The following is a 20,712-nucleotide window of genomic DNA, read 5'->3' on the forward strand; positions in this document are numbered from 1 at the left end:
CATACCACAGCTGGAGATATAATCTCCACAAATTTACAACAAATGCACTTAGCTTTGGTAGTTAACTGTTATCATGCAACAGGGTTCAAACAGTGGTTTCTGAGACAGGATCAAATTGAGACATCTTGCAAATGTAAGAGAAAAAACTACATATAAAGCAAAATTATCAATTTCCTTATATGGCAGTTTCAGGAATGGGAAAAAATGCAAACAGAAAAGCCCTCTAACATAGAAAAAGGCAAGAGGCACATAGGAATGGGTTTTAAATAATTAAATTATTTGGCGCACAACGTAACTGAAACTGGAAATGACACACTCGCATCACTGACGACGCAACCTTGAGCAAGAAACTCTGCGTCAACTAAGACGCCGGAAATGACGAATTTGCGTCATCGGACGTAACTTTGAGCCAAAAATATTTTCGCACCAAAAAAAGACTCAAACTTGCGCCCTCGCAAGACTAATTTTGCCCGCAAAATTTAATAAGAAAACAGTCAATAGAAAAAAAAAAAATTATACCCCAGGTAAGAAAAAATATTTTCCTAAATATGCTTTTCCCAAATATGAAACTGACAGTCTGCAAAAGAAAATATACAAAAACCGGACTCATGGTAAATATAAGTACAATACATATATTTAGAACTTTATAATAATACATAAAGTGCCAAACCATAGCTGAGAGTGTCTTAAGTAATGAAAACATACTTACCAAAAGACACCGATCCACATATAGCAGGTAGCTAAACCAGCACTTAAAATGTTATCAGTAGAGGTAATGGAATATGAGAGTATATCGTCGATATGAATAAGGGAGGTAGGAGATGAATCTCTACGACCGATAACAGAGAACCTATGAAATAGATCTCCCGTGAGGAAAACCATTGCATTCAATAGGTGATACTCGCTTCACAACCCTCTGACATTCGCTGTACTCAGAGGAATCGGGCTTCAAAAATGCTGAGAAGCGCATATCAACGAAGAATCTAAGCACAAACTTACTTCACCACCTCCATAGGAGGCAAATTTTATAAGAACTGAATTATGGGTGTGGTGAGGGGTGTATTTATAGGCATTTTGAGGTTTGGGAAACTTTGCCCCTCCTGGTACGATTGTATATCCCATACGTCACTAGCTCATGGACTCTTGCCAATTACATGAAAGAAATATATTGTTTGTTCAATGTGCAGATTCTAATCAAGTATAACTGAATCAAAAATTAATTGAATGTATCTACAGTTTTAACTCTAGCTCCCAAGATTTCTATCGCTTGTGTAAATTAAAGGGACATGATTTAGAAAGCATGCAATTTTAACTTTCCAATTTACTTCTTTTATCTAATTTGCTTCATTCTCTTGACATCCTTTGTTGAAAAGCATATGTAAATAGGCTCAGTGGCTGCTGATTGGTGGCTGCACAGATGCCTTCTGTGATTGGCTCACTCATGTGCATTGCTAGTTCTTCAACAAAGAATATCTAAAGAATGAAGCAAATTAGATAATAGAAGCAAGTTGGAATGTTGTTTAAAATTGTATTCTCTACCTGAATCATGAAAGGAAAAAAATTGTGTTTCATGTACCTTTAATTTCCTCTAAAACTAGCTTTATAGTTTTGATCTACGTTTTGATTTCATGGTTGATGTGAACATTTTGTTGTAAGAATTTAGAATAAACAATCTCAATACTCTAATGGCCAGACAAGCCAGTCTCCCAACCAACACATTTTGCAGGATAGTACTATTTAGGGAGATCTGTCCTTTGCCTCTCTTTATGTTGCATAGGGCCATCTAAACTACACCCAGGAATAATCATTCCTGAGAACAACCCAACCAGGTCCCCAAAGAAACCTGCTGTGCCACTCAGCCCTTCCCCCGACCCACTGAAACCTCTCTCTCCGGGCTCCTTTCTTAAGTCGCTCACTAGCACTTAATATGTATGGAACACAGGGCCACAAATGCAGAGATTTAGCATTCACTTCTAACCTTGACTGTAACCACAGCAGGCCCTGAGCATGATTTATTTAAATTCCCCCGGCATTCCATTTTCATTTCAATTTGTTCTTCCCTGTTGATGTATAATTTTGGAATCGTATCAAGCATCTCGCCGTCAACTGCTACTTGCTGAGACTCCCGCATACACGCGGATCTGAAACACAAAAAGATGGTATTAAATATCCACAGGCAATGAGAGAAAAAAGTGACAGCTCCTTACTATTGGCAAGAAAGTGTATTTAAGATATGTGGCATTGAGTTATAAATAGAAATTATTTCCCCCCACTATTAATGTATAAAATAAAAGGTTACATTTTCTTTTTATAGTTCAATTAACAGCACATAAAATGTTGTAAAACATATACTTTAAGAAAGTAACCAAGCTGTCAGTCTTGAAGCAGACACCACTTCAGTACCAGAACACTGGTTTGGCTTTTTTACAACCTGGCCTGAATTTTAAGGATGAACACATCTGGTGAGCCAATGGCAAAAGGCATATGTGTGTAGCCACAAGTCAATATCCGGTAGAGATGTGCATTTGGATCCTTTAGTATGGATATGAATTCAGAAAGCAGGCGGCTGCTCGTTCCGTTCGGATCTTTTCACAGCTGAATTGATTTTAGTGATCTGTGCAAATCCAGGCCTTAGTGTGTGGATCTTTCACTAGAATCAATCCGGCTATGAGAATATCTGAATAGAATGAGTGGCTGTGAAATAGCACATTTGGATCCTCACAAAGGATCCGAATGCACATTCCTAATATCCAGCTAGCTCACAATAGTGGACTGCGGCTCCTGAGCATACTTAGGTATGATTTTCACCAAAGGATGCTAATAAAACAAAGCAAATTTGAAAACAGAAGTAGACTAAAAAGTACTTTAAAATTGCATACTCTGATTACTGAAATTAGACTCTTTTACACTGCAAGCTGAGTGTGCAAGTGTTGCTTCTTAACATTAGAAGTTAATATAGTTGTGACATAAATGCCTAAAAGACGTATCTGGCACAATATTGTGATCCAGGTAAAAAGCACTTACTTTGCATGCTGCTGTAGGATAGTTAGGTCTTTATGAACAAGTTTCATGGCTTCCTGGGGGCTAATGTAACAAGAGGAGGGAATCACAGGCACTGGTGGTTTCATAAGCTGCAGGGTAATACCAGGGCAAGGAAAACTGTGCTTCCTCAGGTTCATCAGGATCCTCTCCTTTGCTGCCAAAGAAAATAAACTGTGTTAAAAACCATTACGTATCTGCCCACATCGATTGATTTTATGTACACAGCTGAATTCCACAGCACAAGTGGGGCACATAATGCAACATATAAAAGTAATACAGAGATTACAATCTACAGCTTGAGGGGTAGGGAGATTATTGCATGTCGTAATCAGATTATGCAAATAGCTGGCTTTATAACTGTCCCTAATTGGCCACAGCAGAGAAGGTAACCTAAGTTACAACATGGCAGCTCCCATAGTTTTGTAGACAATACAACTTTACACTTATTTTGTCAATATTTAAACGAATAATGAAACTGTAAAAAATTAATCTACATCTTATCCTCAGACTAATCTTTTCTTCTAATGCAGCATTCTATCTAGCATCTATTTAGTGTTTAATGTCCCTTTAAACATTGTCCAAAAGTGCATTGTGGAGCATAGCTCTGCGTAACAGAATATTAATGACATCTAGTACAGGAGAAGAGAGACAGGGCAGGGGGTCAGGTATTACTTTTTCAGGAAGTTCCCAGTCACATATATTATGTGCACAGCCACAAGTCTTTCATCTGTCTTTAAAGGCCCCTGAAACTCATTTTTTTTTCTTTCATGATTCAGACAGAGAATAAAATGTTATAAAAACTTATCAATGTACGTCTATTGTCAAATTATCTTCATTCTCTTTGTATCCTTTGTTGAAGGAGCAGCAATGAACTACTGGAGGCTAGGAGTACATGTCGGCCTGTGTTATTATTTGCTTTGAAAACCAGTTTTACCCTTGGGGTTAGTAATACCCCGCTTTTTGCGTTTATAATTGAATAAACTTGATTTTTCCTCCAAGCACGGTGCTCCTTGAACATTTGTGTATTAGGTAGCTGAGCACATCAGGTAAGCCAGACGAGAGGCATATATGTGCAGTCACCAATCAGCAGCTAGCTCCCAGTAGTGCATTGCTGCTCCTCAGCCTACCGAGGTATGCTTTTCAACAAAGGACACCAAGAGAATGAAAAAAATAGATAATAGAAGAACATTTGAAAGTCGTTTAAAATTACATGTTCTGAATCATGAAGTTTAATTTTGACTTTACTTTTCCTTTAAAATGCTCACGCACTAATTTCAAGTGATATTTATGAATATGAAGAAAAAGCTGCTGTTATTACATTGTGTTTATATATTCAGTTCAACTTATTTCTAAAATAAATATTATTCATATGTTTAAGGGGAAGTGAGGGTCATTTCTAAGATGAAACACATTTACAGCTGTTTTGCAAGGTAGGTATATATATACATATACACACACAGACATATATACAAACACATAAATACATACATACTGTACATACATAATGATATAAGGGATTCGATACAGCACAGCTAGTTTTATTTATGAACTGGTTGATGGTTCCAGATTAGAGACAAATGGAGGAGAAAGACGCTGACCACATAGCTAAAAATAGTGATTAATTACATGTACTATCTATTCCTACCTATGTTTTTTTAACCCCATTTACCAATACTTCACCTCTATGCTCTGAGTAGAAACATAGGCACTAGCCTGAAAATTGAAGGCCACTGGAATCTGCATAGCACCTGCCATCAAGCAGACCATATAACATATAGATTTATATATGAATGTCAAACATAAACATACCAACTATATGCTCTATTGGAGCATACAATAATCTCTTCACCCTGTAATCTATAGACTGTAAGCTCTTCAGTGCAGGGTCCTCCATCGCTTGTATTTTATTAGCCTTTTTTATGTGTCTGTATTTTGTTTGTTACCATAAATCAGTGTCATTGTGTACATCCTACTCATACCCAGAGCTACCAAATTTGGCTACAGTTTGCAAGTAAATGATGATAAATACCTGAAACAGATTTGGAGGGATCCACTACTGCTATTGGAGCATGCAGACTTGTATCCATTTCTAATTTGATTTTGGTCCAAGTATTTACGGATTCCTGAATTTCGTAAATTATGCGTTCCATGTTGACAAATTCCATCCACAAACTCTAAAAGTTATCAAAACATTTAAATTTAATAAATTATACTTTTAGTCAATACACATGGTCATTGGGAGCACATTAAATGGGAGTAAATATTACAGTGCGCTGATCCTTTAACAATACTTTTTTTTAAATTATTAATAAGTTTTTATATCATTTGATATTTCAATTGTGATACAGTATTTTGATACAGCAGATATTGCACATATTATGTTTCTACAAGTTAGTGTGCATTGGAAGCTATATCATAACATTATGATACAGTGTTTTTTACACTACATTTTATGGTACACATTTGTAATGTTAAGAAAACTAAAAATCATCGCCAAAATATAAAGAATTTCTATATCTTGGCTCATATCCCTGGGTAATACCAACTAATGAGAAGTGCTCACTTCACTATTTACTTGTATAAAAGTAACTCTAGGATCAACTCCTCCTCATAGTAGAATAGAAGGAACAGGAGGGAGCTTGGTAAGTATTACCAAGGAATACAGGCCAAGATAAAGAAATTCTGTTATCCCGTTATCTTGGCTCTCCCTGATAATACTTACCAATGAGAAGATTAAAGGGACAGTCTACACCAAAATTGTTGTTTAAAAAGATAGATAAAGCCTTTACTACCCATTCCCCAGCTTTGCACAAGCAACATTGTTATATTAATATACTTTATAACATTTAAACCATTACAGGCAGCCTCTTATCACAATCTTTTTTATTTGCTTTTCACACAAGAGATTGTTAATTCATGTAGGCCATATAGATAACATTGTGCTCACTCCCATGAAGTTGTGCAGGACACATCACTATTTGGTTAAAATGCAGTAAGAAGGCCCATGTCGAGGCTAGATTAGAAAGTGTGCGCACACCTATGACAGCTCTCAGACAAAGCCCTTGCATCATCAGCACCGTATAACATCAAAGAACATGGCGCCCTCCAAAAGGAACCGGAGAATGAAGTATGCACCGGTGACCGTAGTCAAAGATCTAGCAGCATGACAAGTATGTAAGGCACATATAAATGATAAAAAAAAAAAAGGTGCCCGATTTTTCCGATACAACACCGGGTAGAGCAGTTCACAGTAAACTGCCAACACTGTTCTAATTTACAATATACAACACTAACCATCTAACCCTCTATACTACTGGGGCAAGAATAACTAGACTGGTCAGCAGAGGAAATTGCATCATGGTGGAAGCTGTGGAGGCCTGGGAAGTCAGAGTCCAGACACTAATAACAGAACACTTCCACAGCCTAGAAAGGCATTTGAGCGTAATACAGGCTCAGACATACCTGACAAGCGTTCGACATCCACACTGCAAAACCAGCGTCATAGAGTAGACTACTACAATATATAATACCGCAGTCACGCAAGAAACTACTAGGTTCATCAATACGAAAAAAAAAACCCTGTTGGCCACACTGAGGATACAACATTCTCTCTCGTGGGGAGAGCGGATAACTAAAACAGCTGAATCTGAAGCTCACGGGGAGTACACAGCCCAAGAGATGTTAAAGGTTTTGACCCTCCTGATCACCTAAATGTATATAAAGAGATAGTTTCAGATCCAAGTGAGGATGAATTGACTGTGAATTGACTGTGCCTAAAATACTACCATGTGATCAAGAAGGACCGCGAATTCAAGTGCGCCACAAGCTACTGGTAATAGCCGGCTAAAGAAATAACAGACCTTCACTACTCCAGTAAGCGCTCTTAGCGTAGGAAATGAGGCCGGAAACACTAAAAAGAGGAAACCATACCCACAGCCGTTTTTCAGAGCTCCTTTGACTCTCAAGTCTCCTGGAACACTGTTAATCTCCTGAAATCCTGGTACGGTATACCTCCGGTGAGCCTTATGCTATGCCTGGGACGCTCTGGTGTTGGCTAACTCTAGGGAGCCCTTTCTACCTAACTAACTAAAGTAAATATGTTCGTTAATCTGCTGTGATTGCACCCTGCCTTTCCTTAAATTGCAGTGACTCTTAAGTTTATTCCACTATATTTTCAATGGTATGCCATGTTGGATTTATGCGACTCAATTTGTAGTCAAAGTTTATGATTGCGCCCTGCCTTTCCTTAATTTGCAGTGACTATTAAGTATATCCCATTATTTTTAACTGTTATGCCATGTTGGATTTTTGTGACTCAATTTGTTGTCAAAGTTTTTTAAGAAGTTCTAGTTGCAACTGTGTTCTCTCCCATGCGGTATAAAAGTGACATGTAGTTATGCATGGCGCTATGATAGAGCACTATTTAAACAAGATAAAATATGTACTTGATCCATACTATCCTCCCACATCCTAGCCCTAGCTGTACCCAACTTACATAGCAGCCACTCTAATACCTGAGGAGTGGGTGAGGTGAACCCATTTGCTAATCTCTAACTCCCTAAGCATCACTTCCAGTTTAATGTACTCCTATCCATAGGTGCTACTCTAACGCTAAGTTAAATCACTCCCTCATTGTCTGCGGCCGAGGCAGGGGGAAGCGCTAAATTAAGAAGTGGTTCAGGATGGGGATATATACTAGAAACAGTACATTGGATCTCAACGGAGATGTAGTGAGAACTCCAGATGGAACAAAGCATGTGTCCGCTAACCCCTAACAAATAGACAGTTTGGAGATACGCAGTGTATATATTTAAGAAAATTGTCACTGGTTCATAGACCCATAAACCCATAACGGAGTCACTCTGTTAATCTATCATATCACTCTATAGTTATATGGTTCTTAATTAGGCTATATTTAAAAACATCCCATTCTCTAGCGCAGATGACCTCATTGTCATTAAGTACTTGCTCCCCTAAGTCACCTAGCGGCTCACTTAACTTAATAACCCAGCTCTAGCGGCATAGAATAACTCCCCGATCTCGATTACATTATACAGAAAATAGCCTGTAATAATCTGTTGATAGTTTTAACCCACAAAAATTAGTACAGTTTTCTTACTTCCATTATAGCTCATTTATCTCAAGAGTTCTAGAGTAGTATATAGTTTTCCTCCTACTATATTATATATTAGTACACTTCAGAGCCCAAAAGTGGCTTTATTATGGAGGCTCAAGATTTACTAAAACATTACTAAAAGGAGGTTTACCAACTGGGACCCAAGAGTGGTCTCCTTTTGACTAAAAGCACCTTCTCCAATTTCTTCATCCTTTGTGCCAAAAGGTGGTCCATAAGATGCCCCAGATATTATTTAGAAGGTATGCAGTCCAATGGGCAAATGATCTACTCATATATGTGCATATGTTAGCAAGTATATGTCTATGTATATATCAAAGTTCTCAAACTGTGTCATATAATCCTTTAAAGTATATCTATTAGTTATATGTCTTGAACTGAATTCTCTATGTACTCTTACCATTGACACATATTTTTCTTTATGCCTTTAACTGAACCTCAAAAAAAAAATCTGCCCACTAGGGAAAAAATATTCTTAGACTAAAACAAAATTTATGCTTACCTGATAAACTTATTTCTTTCTTGACACAGTGAGTCCCTGGATCATCAATTACTGTTGGGAATATCACTCCTTGCCAGCAGGAGAAGGCAAAGAGCACCACAGCAAAGCTGTTAAGTATCACTTCCCTTCCCAAAACCCCCAGTTATTTGACCGAAGGAAAAGGAGAGAAAGGAAATACCACAAGGTGCAGAGGTGCCTGAGGTTTATATATAAAAAAAAATGTCTGAAACAGGGAGGGCCGTGGATTCACTGTGTCAAGAAATAACTAAATTTATCAGGTAAGCATACATTTTGTTTTCTTTCTTAAGACACAGTGAGTCCACGGATCATCAATTACTGTTGGGAATCAATACCCAAGCTAGAGGACACAGATGATAAGGGAGGGCAAGGAAGGTAACCTAAACAGAAGGCACCACTGCCTGCAGAACCTTTCTCCCAAAAGAAGCCTCAGCCGAAGTATGCAAAGAAGACTAAGTCGCCGCCTTACAAATCTGTTCTACAGAGGCCTCATTCTTGAAGGCCCAAGAAGAAGACACCGCCCTAGTGGAGTGAGCTGTAATTCTCTCAGGAGGCTGCTGTCAAGCAGTCTCATAAGCCATACGAATAACACTTCTCAACCAGAGAGAAAGAGAAGTGGCAGCAGCTTTCTGGCCTTTACGTTTTCCAGAAAAACAAACAAACAATGCAGAAGACTGATGAAAGTACTTCGTAGCCTGCAGATAGAATTTAAGAGCCCGCACAACATCTAAGTTGTGCAACAAACGTTCTTTATGAGAAGGAGGATTAAGACAGAGAGAAGGAACAACAATTTTCTGATTAATATTTCTGGCCGAAACAACCTTAGGAAGAAAACCAAACTTGGTACAGAGAACTGCCTTATCTGTATGAAATGAGATAAGGAGAATCACACTGCAAAGCTGAAAGTTCGGAAACCCTCCGAGCAGAAGAAACAAAACCTTTCAAGATAACAACTTAATATCTATGGAATGCATAGGCTCAAACGGAGCCTGTTGTAAAACCTTAAGAACAAGGGTAAGGCTCCAAGGTGGATCAGCAGACTTAAACACAGACCCGATTCTGACCACGGCCTGACAAAAGGATTGTACAACCGGCACGTCCGCCAGACGCTTGTGCAGCAGAACAGATAGAGCAGAAATCTGACCCTTGAGGGTATTGACAGATAACCCTTTCTCCAGGCCTTCCTGGAGAAAAGATAAGATCCTTGGGATCCTGACCTTACTCCAAGAATATCCTTTAGACTCACACCAATAAAGATATTTTCGCCATATCTTACGGTAAATCTTTCTAGTAAAAGGCTTACGAGCTTGAACCATGGTCTCAATGACCAATTCGGAAAATCCACGCTTAGCTAAAATCAAACGTTCAATCTCTGAGCAGTCCGCTTCAGAGAAACAAGATTTGGATGAAGGAAGGGCCCCTGAAGCAGAAGGTCCTTCCTCAGCGGAAGTCTCCACGGAGGAAGAGACAACATCTCTACTAGATCTGCATACCAGATCCTGCGAGGCAACAAAGGAGCTATTAGAATCACTAATGCTTTCTCCTGCTTGATACGAGCGATGACCCGCCGAGAGCAAATGGAGGAAAGAGATATGCCAACCTGAAGTTCCAAGGAACTGCCAAAGCTTCTATCAGAAAGGCTTGAGGATCTCTTGACTTTGAACCGTACTTTGGGAGCTTGATGTTCTGACGAGACGCCATGAGATCCAATTCTGGTAACCCCCATTTGGTTGATAACCTGGAGAATACCTCCGGATGTAGTTCCCACTCCCCGTGATGGAAAGTCTGTCTGCTCAGAAAATTCACTTCCCAATTGTCTACCCCTGGAATGTGGATAGCAGATAGACAGCAATTGTGAGCCTCCACCAACTGGATGATACATGCCACATCCTTCATGGCTAAGGAACTTTGGGTTCCCCCTTGGTGGTTGATGTAGGCCACTGACGTTATGTTGTCCGCCTGGAACCTGATAGACCGGGCTAAGACCAGCTGAGGCCAAGCCATCAAGGCATTGAAGATCGCTCTGCTGACATGGACTTGAGAGAAGAAAGCAGTCTGCGAAACTCGTCAACGCGGATTGCTGTAGGAGCTGTTAATATGAGTCGGGATGGTGATGCAGAGGAGAGCTCTCCCTGCATCTCCGGACTCTAACTTTCACCCAGGCCCATAACTGAAAGGCTTGTTAGGGCTACTTAAATTCCTGTCCCATAGCAAAGAGTAGTAGTCTCCATAAGAGACCTCCGTTCGGCACCTCTCCTCCTGTGACGAAAGGCAAAGAATGACTGGGGGATGAGGGGAGTGGGGAAGGTATTAAAGCCTTTGGCTGGGGTGTCTTTGCCTCCTCCTGGTGGCCAGGTTCTTAATTCCCATAAGTAATGAATGAAGCCGTGGACTCTCCTCCCCTTTACATGGAAACGGCGCCAAGAGAAACGCAACCCAGAGAGTAGGAGACACGCCCCCCTTAATGGTGTCACGTCAGGAACCGGCTAGGAAACATCTAGCCGCAAAAATAAAGCTGTTACAAACACCAACAGCCTCTGCATAAGACGACTGCACAATTAAGCAGTCCACTCTGAGCCACCAATAAAATAAATTTAAATTTTCCTTCCTTTTCCCTTACTCTACCGCCACACAGTACCCTGCCCCTGCCAGAAAAAAACAACCCTGATCCTCAGGATTAAGCCCAATAAGTGCAGATATGTGTTGAAGTGCCATGTTTATAGAATAAAAATGGCACTTACCTGCATTTCTGACTGTCCGGCAGGAGGACAGTTCACCTGGTATGAGAGAAAGCCACTCCTCACAGAGACCTAGGATAAAAGAAATGAACAGAGTAAGCCTACTCTGGCATTCTGAGAGAGGGCAGCAAGGTGTTAGGAAAATTCAGTGAGTACAGCTAGACCCAGATTGTGATGGAAGATCAGAGCAAGCCTGCTCTGGCTTCAAAAAAATAAAAAATAAAAACTTGATAGAAGAATCTTATATAGACACCTATAACGTCACCTCCTCCTTGCACTGAAGGCAAAGAGAATGACTGGGATTTTTGGAAAGGGAAGTGATACTTAACAGCTTTGCTGTGGTGCTCTTTGCCTCCTCCTGCTGGCCAGGAGTGGTATTCCCAACAGTAATTGATGATCCGTGGACTCACCGTGCCTTAAGAAAGAAAAATAAATAAAAAAAGATCAAGAGAGAGAGTCTTTAAGTTCTGTCCACCTAATGCTGGACAGAATTAGGAGGAGGGGGTCCTTTATTATTGTTTATTTATAAAGCGCCAACATTTTTCACAGTGCTATACAAAGGTATATTACAATTATAAAAGTACAATACAATAAAAAAAACTTACAATGAAACATTATGTCAGACAATACACTGTACATTGCTACACTTACATTGACAAGCATAAGTAAAAGGAGAGGGGTGCCCTGCCCTTAAGCACAATCAGTTGTAGATGCACTTTTATTCAAAGTGAGCTACAGTTAGAGATGCTCTCAAGCTTTCAATCTAAAGGCTCTCACGCTTACAATCTAAAGGCTCTCAAGCTCACAATCCAAAGGCTCTCAAGCTTACAATCCAAAGGCTCTCAAGCTTACAATCCAAAGGCTCTCAAGCTTACAATCCAAAGGCTCTCAAGCTTACAATCCAAAGGCTCTCAAGCTTACAATCCAAAGGCTCTCAAGCTTACAATCCAAAGGCTCTCAAGCTTACAATCCAAAGGCTCTCAAGCTTACAATCTTTATACAAGTAACTAAGGGAGTGAGCAGTTCTCTCCACACCCCTTGGGAGAGGGGTTCCCACTAGTATTACCAGGGAGGACCAAGATATAAGGATTATACAGCATGACAAATACAGTAATGAGCACATCCTTTATATTTACACATACACAGAGAACACAAAACGTATTTCTATATAAATCATGCTTGGAACATCTCACCTGTTCATTGCGCATTATTTTAGCCAGACGGTGTGTATCATACTGCTTGGGAAGTGAAGGGATGTACACATCTCCTTTCTGAAAACTTTCTTCATCCAGCCACACAATAAATACATTAAATAACCTGCAAAAAAGGAAAATCTGTTTTATCCTTAGCAGATAATGCACTATGTATGATTGCACATCCTGTTTAATGCCTTTCTTCAGCACATGGCACAGGAGAAACCCACATTACTCTTACCTACTTCCTTCGTCCCATGTACTGTTAAGCAAAATAAAAAATCAGCAATCTGTTATTCCTTTATCTCTTTAAAAACATTAGGTCAATGTATGAGTTGTTATTATTATTATTATCAGTTATTTGTTGAGCGCCAGCAGGTTCTGCAGCGCTAAAGACATGGGTCTAATATGCAAGGTGACAATAATGGGAGACAAAGGGATAGAGGGCCCTGCCAAGAGTTTCACTTTTGTAAATCATCTCTCATAAAAGTGATCTACAAAGCAGCTAGGCTAGTAGGCTTACATGCTAAGGGGGTTTAAGGGAACAACTAAAGGAGAAGAGGGGCTAAGATAGGACAATTTTATAATTGTATGTTATATGCATCCGTGAACAGTAGAGTCTTTAAGGATCTCTTGACAGTTTGAAAACTAGGGGAGAGTTGTGTAGAGTGAGGCAGAGTTCCACAAAATAGAGACCAGTATGGAGAAGTCTTGTAGATGGGAATGTGAGGCATGAGCAGAGTGAAGGTGATGGGACGGCGAGTATCTGGAGACTAGGTTGAAGACATAGGGGGAGCAGTGTTATTGAGAGCTTTAAAAGTTAGAGTCAGGATTTTATGTTATATTATGGAGGTTAGAAGCAGCAAGTGAGGGGACTGGCAGAGAGGTGCAGCAGATGAGGAGCTACGTGTAAGGAAGATCAGCCTGGCAGAGGCATTTATTATGCATTGTAAGGGAGATAGACGGCAGCTAGGGAGTTAGGTCAATATATCTAAATCATAAGCCCACATTTAATATAATGTTCTTTTTATCATAGAAACTTTAATAGGGCATAAACCATTTTTTTTATTATATGGGACAATGTGAGTTGAAGTCCACTGTCAGCACAGATAATCAAGTCAATTAGCTTCAGGTGTCAGACTTATTTAAACCTCACCAGATCAGGTTTTTCATGCACACAATCACAAGGGGCTGCCCTGGTGGATATATCTTAAAAAAAAGGGGAAGTCCCTGCGAGTGGGGAAATGTCTTCTATTGAAAGTGATGGAGCTCACTGGAAAAGAAAATGTTGCTGTGTAGGGTGAAGTTAGCAGCGAGCAGGGGGAATACTTTAAAAACTAAATCCTGCAACCAATATAAATCATATTATGCTGCTTTATAGCATCTTATAATCGCCTACATTTTCAAAAGCATGTGTTTTTTTTTTATTAGAGTTATAAGTATTTTGAGATTTTAGTCACAACATTGCCACCTTTTCATTTGCGAAAAGAAAAAAAAAAAAACAGTGAGAACTGTAGGGCGGAAATGTTTACAGAATTACCCTGGGATTGAGAGAAAATTTTACATACGCCCATGGAACGCCTGTGTTCAGTCCATTTTACAAAAAAACAACAATTACGCTTTGTATTTTGCACTTGTATGTATTAATTGTTACTTGTTTTTTGAACATCCAGTGTACTTAAATTACGATTTACGCTGTGCATATTTAATGTGATTAATTCCTGTGTAATTTACATACAAATTTTACGTTTTTGAGAAAATATAATTTTTTGGCCAAACAATTTTGTTACAATTTTTGATGCACCTTAACAATACATTTTTTCCTGTGTATTTTTGTGTATAGGGTTAAATTATTAGTTTTTTATAATATGTAAATGACAAATTTAATTGTTATGGCTGCATCTGTTTCCTATACAAAAAGCAGTATACACCCTTTAGAGAGACCCCCTGTTTTCAGGCTTTATTTAATTCCACCAGGGAACTAGGACAGGGAGCTTTCTTATAGAAGAGAGATTTAGATAATCGGTCTCCTAGTTTCGAATTGTTCCTATGCATAAAAACATAATTATCCCAAACCAAATCAGATTCTAAAGTCAGCATTTCCAAAAAAAACTAAATGTTCATTAATAATGCCAGATGTCAATAAGTTTACATGAAATATTAGGGTTGTTTGTGCAGAGCCGTATTAAAAAGGTGAGTATTTACTTGACAAGCTCTTTGTGCAGATCTGGGGACATCATACAATCCTGAGTGCTGCCTCCGGAGTCTGATAGGACAGGAGATCCGTCCATAGGAACAAGGACCCGAAGGGCTTTGCTGGCTGAATGATGAAAGTCTGCTAGTTCCATCAGACGTCGTTTCATCTGCTTTAGAAGGTGAGTGTGAGCTGGGCTACTGAAAAATCGCTTTCCGATGCACCCTTCCACAGGTAACCTGAAAATTACAGAACTAAGATTATGCAACCCCTGACACAACAACGGGCGCAGCTTTTTGTTCAATAACTATGCTATAGTTAGTTTCATAAAAGGACATCTAACAGCTTTTGATTTTGTGTAAAAATTGTACTCTGTTAGAGATATGAGTTGACCCAAAAATTTTATTTCATGGTTCAGACAGAACGTGTGATTTTTAAACAACTTTCTAATTTATTTCTATTATCTAATTTGCTTCATTCCCTTGGTATCCTTAGTTGAAAAGCATACATATTGTATGCTCAGTTGCAGCCATGCACTATTTAGAGATAAATGCTGATTGGTGGTGACACATAAATGCCTCTTGGCTCACCAGAAGCGCATTGCAGCTCCTTCAACAAATGATGATACCAAGAGAATGAAGCAAATTTTAAAATAGAAGTAAATTGGAAAGTTGTTTAAAATCACATGCTCTGCCTGAATCATAAAAGAAATGTTTGGTTTCATGTCCCTTTAACATAAGTGGAATCCCAGCTGAAGCATACCCCACGCCTGTCTGTCTGTTAAAACTAATTGCAATAAAGAAGATATATTTTTCCGACTTTTTTCAAAACTCTGACAATTGCAAACTATCGCTCCTAAGTAGCTAGAAGCTTGTTTATCCTAAGTGCCAAATTCTCACCATTACATTAAAGGGATATTTTAACACAGAAATAAAGCGATCAAATTTGTTACTAATGTGTCCCAAAGGGGACACAAACGGGTAACACAATAGCTTAAGTCCCTCTGCAGATGCTCAGCAGGACACGTGTGGTCACAGCCAGCTACATGTGTATGTTACTCCTAAACGGCTCCCTGGTCATGTCCTGCATATGAGCTGCACTGAGTTGCATTTCACAAGATGAACTTTATGTGTTTAACCCTTTTATGTAGGAGAAACATCAGGGTATAAAAGGTGCCAGAAGGAATAATATAAAAACAGGGGCCGCCCATCAAAAAAAAAAAAAATTACAGGCGAGGTCGTGGATCTAGTAGAATGAGACGTTATCCTCTTAGGAGGCTGTCGTCCCACTGTCTCATAAGCTAAGCGGATGACACTCCTCAACCAGAAAGATAGAGGAGTTGTAGTAGCCTTCTGTCCCTTCTGCGCATAGGATGACAAACAAAGAGGAAGATAGTCTGAATTCCTTAGTAGTCTGAAGATAGAACTTCAAGGCATGAACCACATCTAGATTGTGAAGCAAACGTTCCTTCGCTGAAGGAGTATTAGGACACAAGGAAGGAACAACAATTTCTTGATTTATGTTACGATTCGACACCACCTTAGGGAGGAACCCTAGTTTAGTACGTAAAACCGCCTTATCAGCATGAAAAATCAGATAAGGGGGATCACATTGCAAAGCAGAAATCTCAGAAACTCTGCACGCAGAGGCAATAGCCAACAAAAAAAAAGAACCTTCCAAGATTTAATATCAACAGTATGCATAGGCTCAAACGGAGCCTGCTGCAAAACACTGAGAACAAGATTGAGGCTCCAAGGCGGAGCCCCAAATCTAAACATGGTTCTGATCCTAGCCAGAGCCTTAACATAGGACTGCACATCTGGAAGTTCAGTCAATCTTTTGTGCAGTAACACCGACAGGGCCGATATCTGTCCCTTCAGGGAACTAGCATAAAAACTCTTCTCCAAGCCATCCTGGAGAAAAGCTAAAATTCTGGCAACCTTAACCTTATAACAGGAAAAAACACACTCTTCACACAAGTAGCTGGTTTATAAGCTTGAACCAGAGTGTAGATAACACTCTCAGAAAACCCTCTCTTAGCTAAACCCTCTCTTAGCTAAGACTAAGCGTTTAATCTCCACGCAGTCAGCCTCAGAGAATCTAGATTTTGATGAACGAAGGGACCGTGTATCAGCAGATCTCTGCGACAAGGAAACCTCCACTGTGGAGATGAGGACATCCCCACCAGAACCACAAACCACGTCCTTCCCGACCATGATGGAGCAATCAGAATCACAGATGCTCGCTCCTGCTTGATGCGAGCCACCACACAAGGGAGAAGCGGTAATGGAGTCTGAACCTCCATGGTACTGATAGGGCATCTATCAGTTCCGCCTGGGGATCCCTCGACCTCGACCCGTACCTGGGTAGCTTGGTATTGAGGCGGGATGCCATAAGATCTATCTCCGGCGTCCCCCACTCGTTGCATATCTCTGCAAAGACCTCAGGGTGAAGAGACCATTTTCCTGGGTGAAAGGATTGCCTGCTGAGGAAGTCCGCTTCCCAGTTGTCCACACCCGGAATGTGGATCGCTGACAGCATACATTTGTGAGTCTCCGCCAACTCTAGTATCTGAGATACTTCTCTCATCGCCAAGGAACTTCTCGTTCCCCCCTGATGGTTGATATAGGCAACCGAGGTTATATTGTCTGATTGGAATTTGATAAACTGGGACAAACCCAGAAGGGGCCAAGCCTTCAAGGCATTGAAGATTGCCCAGAGTTCCAAAATATTTATCAGAAGGGAGGACTCCTTCTGAGTCCACAGACCTTGTGCCTTCTTGGCACCCCAAACGGCTCCCCAGCCGGAAAGGCTTGCGTCCGTAGTCACAATCTCCCAGGACGGTCTCAAATAGCACGTGCCTTGGTACAGATGATCTGGACAGAGCCACCAGGAGAGCGAGTCTATTGACAGGCTGTCGAGCACGATCTGTTGAGACAGAACCGAATGGTCACTGTTCCATTGTCTCAGCCTGCAAAGTTTTAAGGGTCTGAGGTAGAATCTGGCAAAAGGAATGATGTCCATGCAGGACACCATGAGTCCGATTACATCCATACACTGAGCCACTGAGGGTCTCAAGGAGGCCTGGAGGACAAGACATGCAGAAGTTAGCTTTCAACGTCTCTGATCTGTGAGGAATATTCTCATGGATATAGAGTATATTATAGTTCCCACAAAATTCACCCTTGTACTTGTAGTAATAGAATTTTTTTCCAAGTTTATCTTTTATCCATGTGATCGAAGAAGAGTGAGAAGGGACTCTGAATGTTCTTTCGCTAGACGAAAATATAGTGCCTGTACCAAGATATTGTCCAGGTAAGGCGTTACTGAAATACCTCGTGTTTTGGCAACGGCTAGAAGAGCCCCCAGAACCTTTGTAAATATCCTTGGAGCAGTAGCTAGGCCAAACGGAAGAGCTATGAACTGGAAGTGCTGGTCCAGAAAGGCAAACCTCAGGAACTGAAAATGTTCCCTGTGAATCGGGACGTGAAGGTATGCATCCTTCAGGTCTACTCGGTCATAAATTGTCCTTCCTGAACCAGAGGAAGGATAGATCGAATTGTCTCCATCTTGAAAGAGGGAACACTCAGAAACTTATTTAGGCACTTTAGGTCTAGAATTGGACGAAAAGTTCCCTCATTCTTTAGAACCACGAAAAGGTTTGAATAAAACCCCAAACCTCTCTCTGCTGTAGGTACCGGGACAATTACTCCTAAAGAGGAGAGATCCTGTACGCAACCTTAGAAGGCAGCCCTCTTTTCCGGTCTTGTAGACAGACTAGAGAGTAGGAAACTGCCCCTGGGCAGATGAGACTTGAACAGACTGAGCGGGTCTGTTTTTTTCACTGAGCGCATCTGGCCAGCTGTCTAGTCACAGCCCGGCCCGATCGTGCCATTACACTCAGTGCAGCTCGCTCCCGCTGTCAGACAGAGCAGGAGCGAGCTGCACTGAGTGTAATGGCGCGATCAGGCCAAGCTGTGACTAGACAGCTGGCCAGATGTGCTCAGTGAAAAAAACAGACCCGCTCAGTAGAGCACAGAGTGCAGGTCTGGAAAACACTTTTTTAATAAAAGCTCACCGGCAATATTAGGTTCTATAAAGCTAGCACTAATATAAATATAAATTTTTTTAGGTTTACTGGCCCTTTAACAAGCTCCAACAGCGTGTTACACCAGTAGGTATTTTCTGCCGGTTGAAATAAAAACCCTGTATGTTGAAACATCTTCCTCAGAAAAGTTTCCATTTTCTTATCCATAGGCTGTCTAAAAGAAGAACTATCCTCCAGAGGGATAGTAGTATGCTTAGCCAGCGTAGAGAAAGTGCCATCCACCTTAGGGATGGAGCTCCACAATTCTAATTGAGAGTCAGGGACCGGGAATAATTTTTTAAAAGTAGACAAGGGGGAAAAAGTTTCTACTCTTTCCCATTCGTTACTAATAATGTTCGCCATCTTTACTGGCACAGGAAAGGTCAGAGGAACCTTCCTATCTTCAGAAAACCCTGTCTAATTTAGGGATCTTAGGCTCCTCAGAGAGGGTAGCTTTTGGAACCTCTAGTGTAGACAGAACCTCCTTTAATAAAAAACGCAGATGCTCAATTATAAATCTAAAGGAGGGTTCCTCCCCTGAAGGAGGTTTAGAAACTGAAGTCTCCGACTCAGAAAGTTCACCCTCTGAAGCTACAGAGGTTAACTCATCCTCGGATAGCTGGGATATAGTAGCTAAATCCAAAAAATATTTAGACGACTCTAGGTCAGGAGAACTATGTTTAACCTTTCTCTTGCGTTTGTTAGAGAGAGGTAAGGCACTCAAGGCAGCAGACACCGCCGATTGTAACTGCACGGTAAAGTCCGCTGAAAAAAGGCCCCCTCCAGATGGAGGATTAGTTGAGCCGTGGGGAACTGCATGTGGAGCGAGTTAAGTAGAAAGGGTATAAATTTCTCGGGACTCAGATTCCTTAGAAGTAAAGGGCTCAGAAGGGCTAATAGCGCTATGAGTATTAGCAGGCTTGTCTCCCTTCTTAGACTTTAGAACAGTGTTTAGGCAAATGGCGCAAAACTGAGCAGGCAGGCAGACAAACAACACCCTCCTCACAATATAAACAGGAATTATTAATAAATACAGAAGGAGTGAACCTTCTAATGTAGTATCAGAGTCCTCCATTGCTTTGAATATACCCAAAGAAGGACAAGCAAAAAGAAATGCTTTTATTTAAAAAACAGCATCTTAATACTCCCAATGGCTGGAGCACTCACCACCTCCTAGACCCAGACAGCTAACAGTGAAAACTCTCTCCTCAGGAGTGATGTCTGCAGCAGGATCTTAAGAAATGAAAGAGACTGTACCCGGTCATGTGGTACGTAAGACATGACTTCTCCTGCTATGAAAAAAGGCGCCAAGCTGTTATGAGCTACGCAACACTTCAAAAACAAAAGTGAAAACTGTTTGTTCCAAGCCAAAAACCATAATTTATGTAAGAACTCACCTGATAAATTCATTTCTTTCATATTGGCAAGAGTCCATGAGCTAGTGACATATGGGAAATACAATACTCCCAGGAGGGGCAAAGTTTCCCAAACCTCAAAATACCTATAAATACACCCCTCACCACACCCACAATTCAGTTTAACGAATAGCCAAGTAGTGGGGTGATAAAATAAGGGGTAAAAAAGCATACAAAAAAGAGGATCTGGAAATATAATTGTGATTTTATACAAAAAAATCATAACCCCCGAAAAAAAAGTTCTTATATAAATTATGTTTTCTTTCATGTAATTGGCAAAAGTCCATGAGCTAGTGACATATGGGATAAAAATACCCAAGATGTGAAAGTCCACAGAAGAGTCACTAGAAAGGGAGGGATAAAATAAAAACAGCTATTTTCCGCTGAAA

At 40.4% G+C, this 20,712-nt stretch overlaps 1 protein-coding gene across 1 annotated transcript in view; it reads right to left on the reverse strand.

Moving 5' to 3' along the window:
• Positions 1-20,712, reverse strand: part of EPG5 (ectopic P-granules 5 autophagy tethering factor) — a 404,912-nt gene that overhangs the window by 184,781 nt on the left and 199,419 nt on the right. The window contains 5 exon segments of the mRNA XM_053701063.1: positions 1,979-2,141; positions 3,025-3,196; positions 5,072-5,216; positions 12,628-12,751; positions 14,833-15,060. Of these exon segments, the coding sequence (XP_053557038.1) occupies positions 1,979-2,141; positions 3,025-3,196; positions 5,072-5,216; positions 12,628-12,751; positions 14,833-15,060 (832 nt within the window).

The sequence above is a fragment of the Bombina bombina genome, chromosome 2 (assembly GCF_027579735.1).
Source record: "Bombina bombina isolate aBomBom1 chromosome 2, aBomBom1.pri, whole genome shotgun sequence".
Lineage (NCBI taxonomy): Eukaryota > Metazoa > Chordata > Amphibia > Anura > Bombinatoridae > Bombina > Bombina bombina.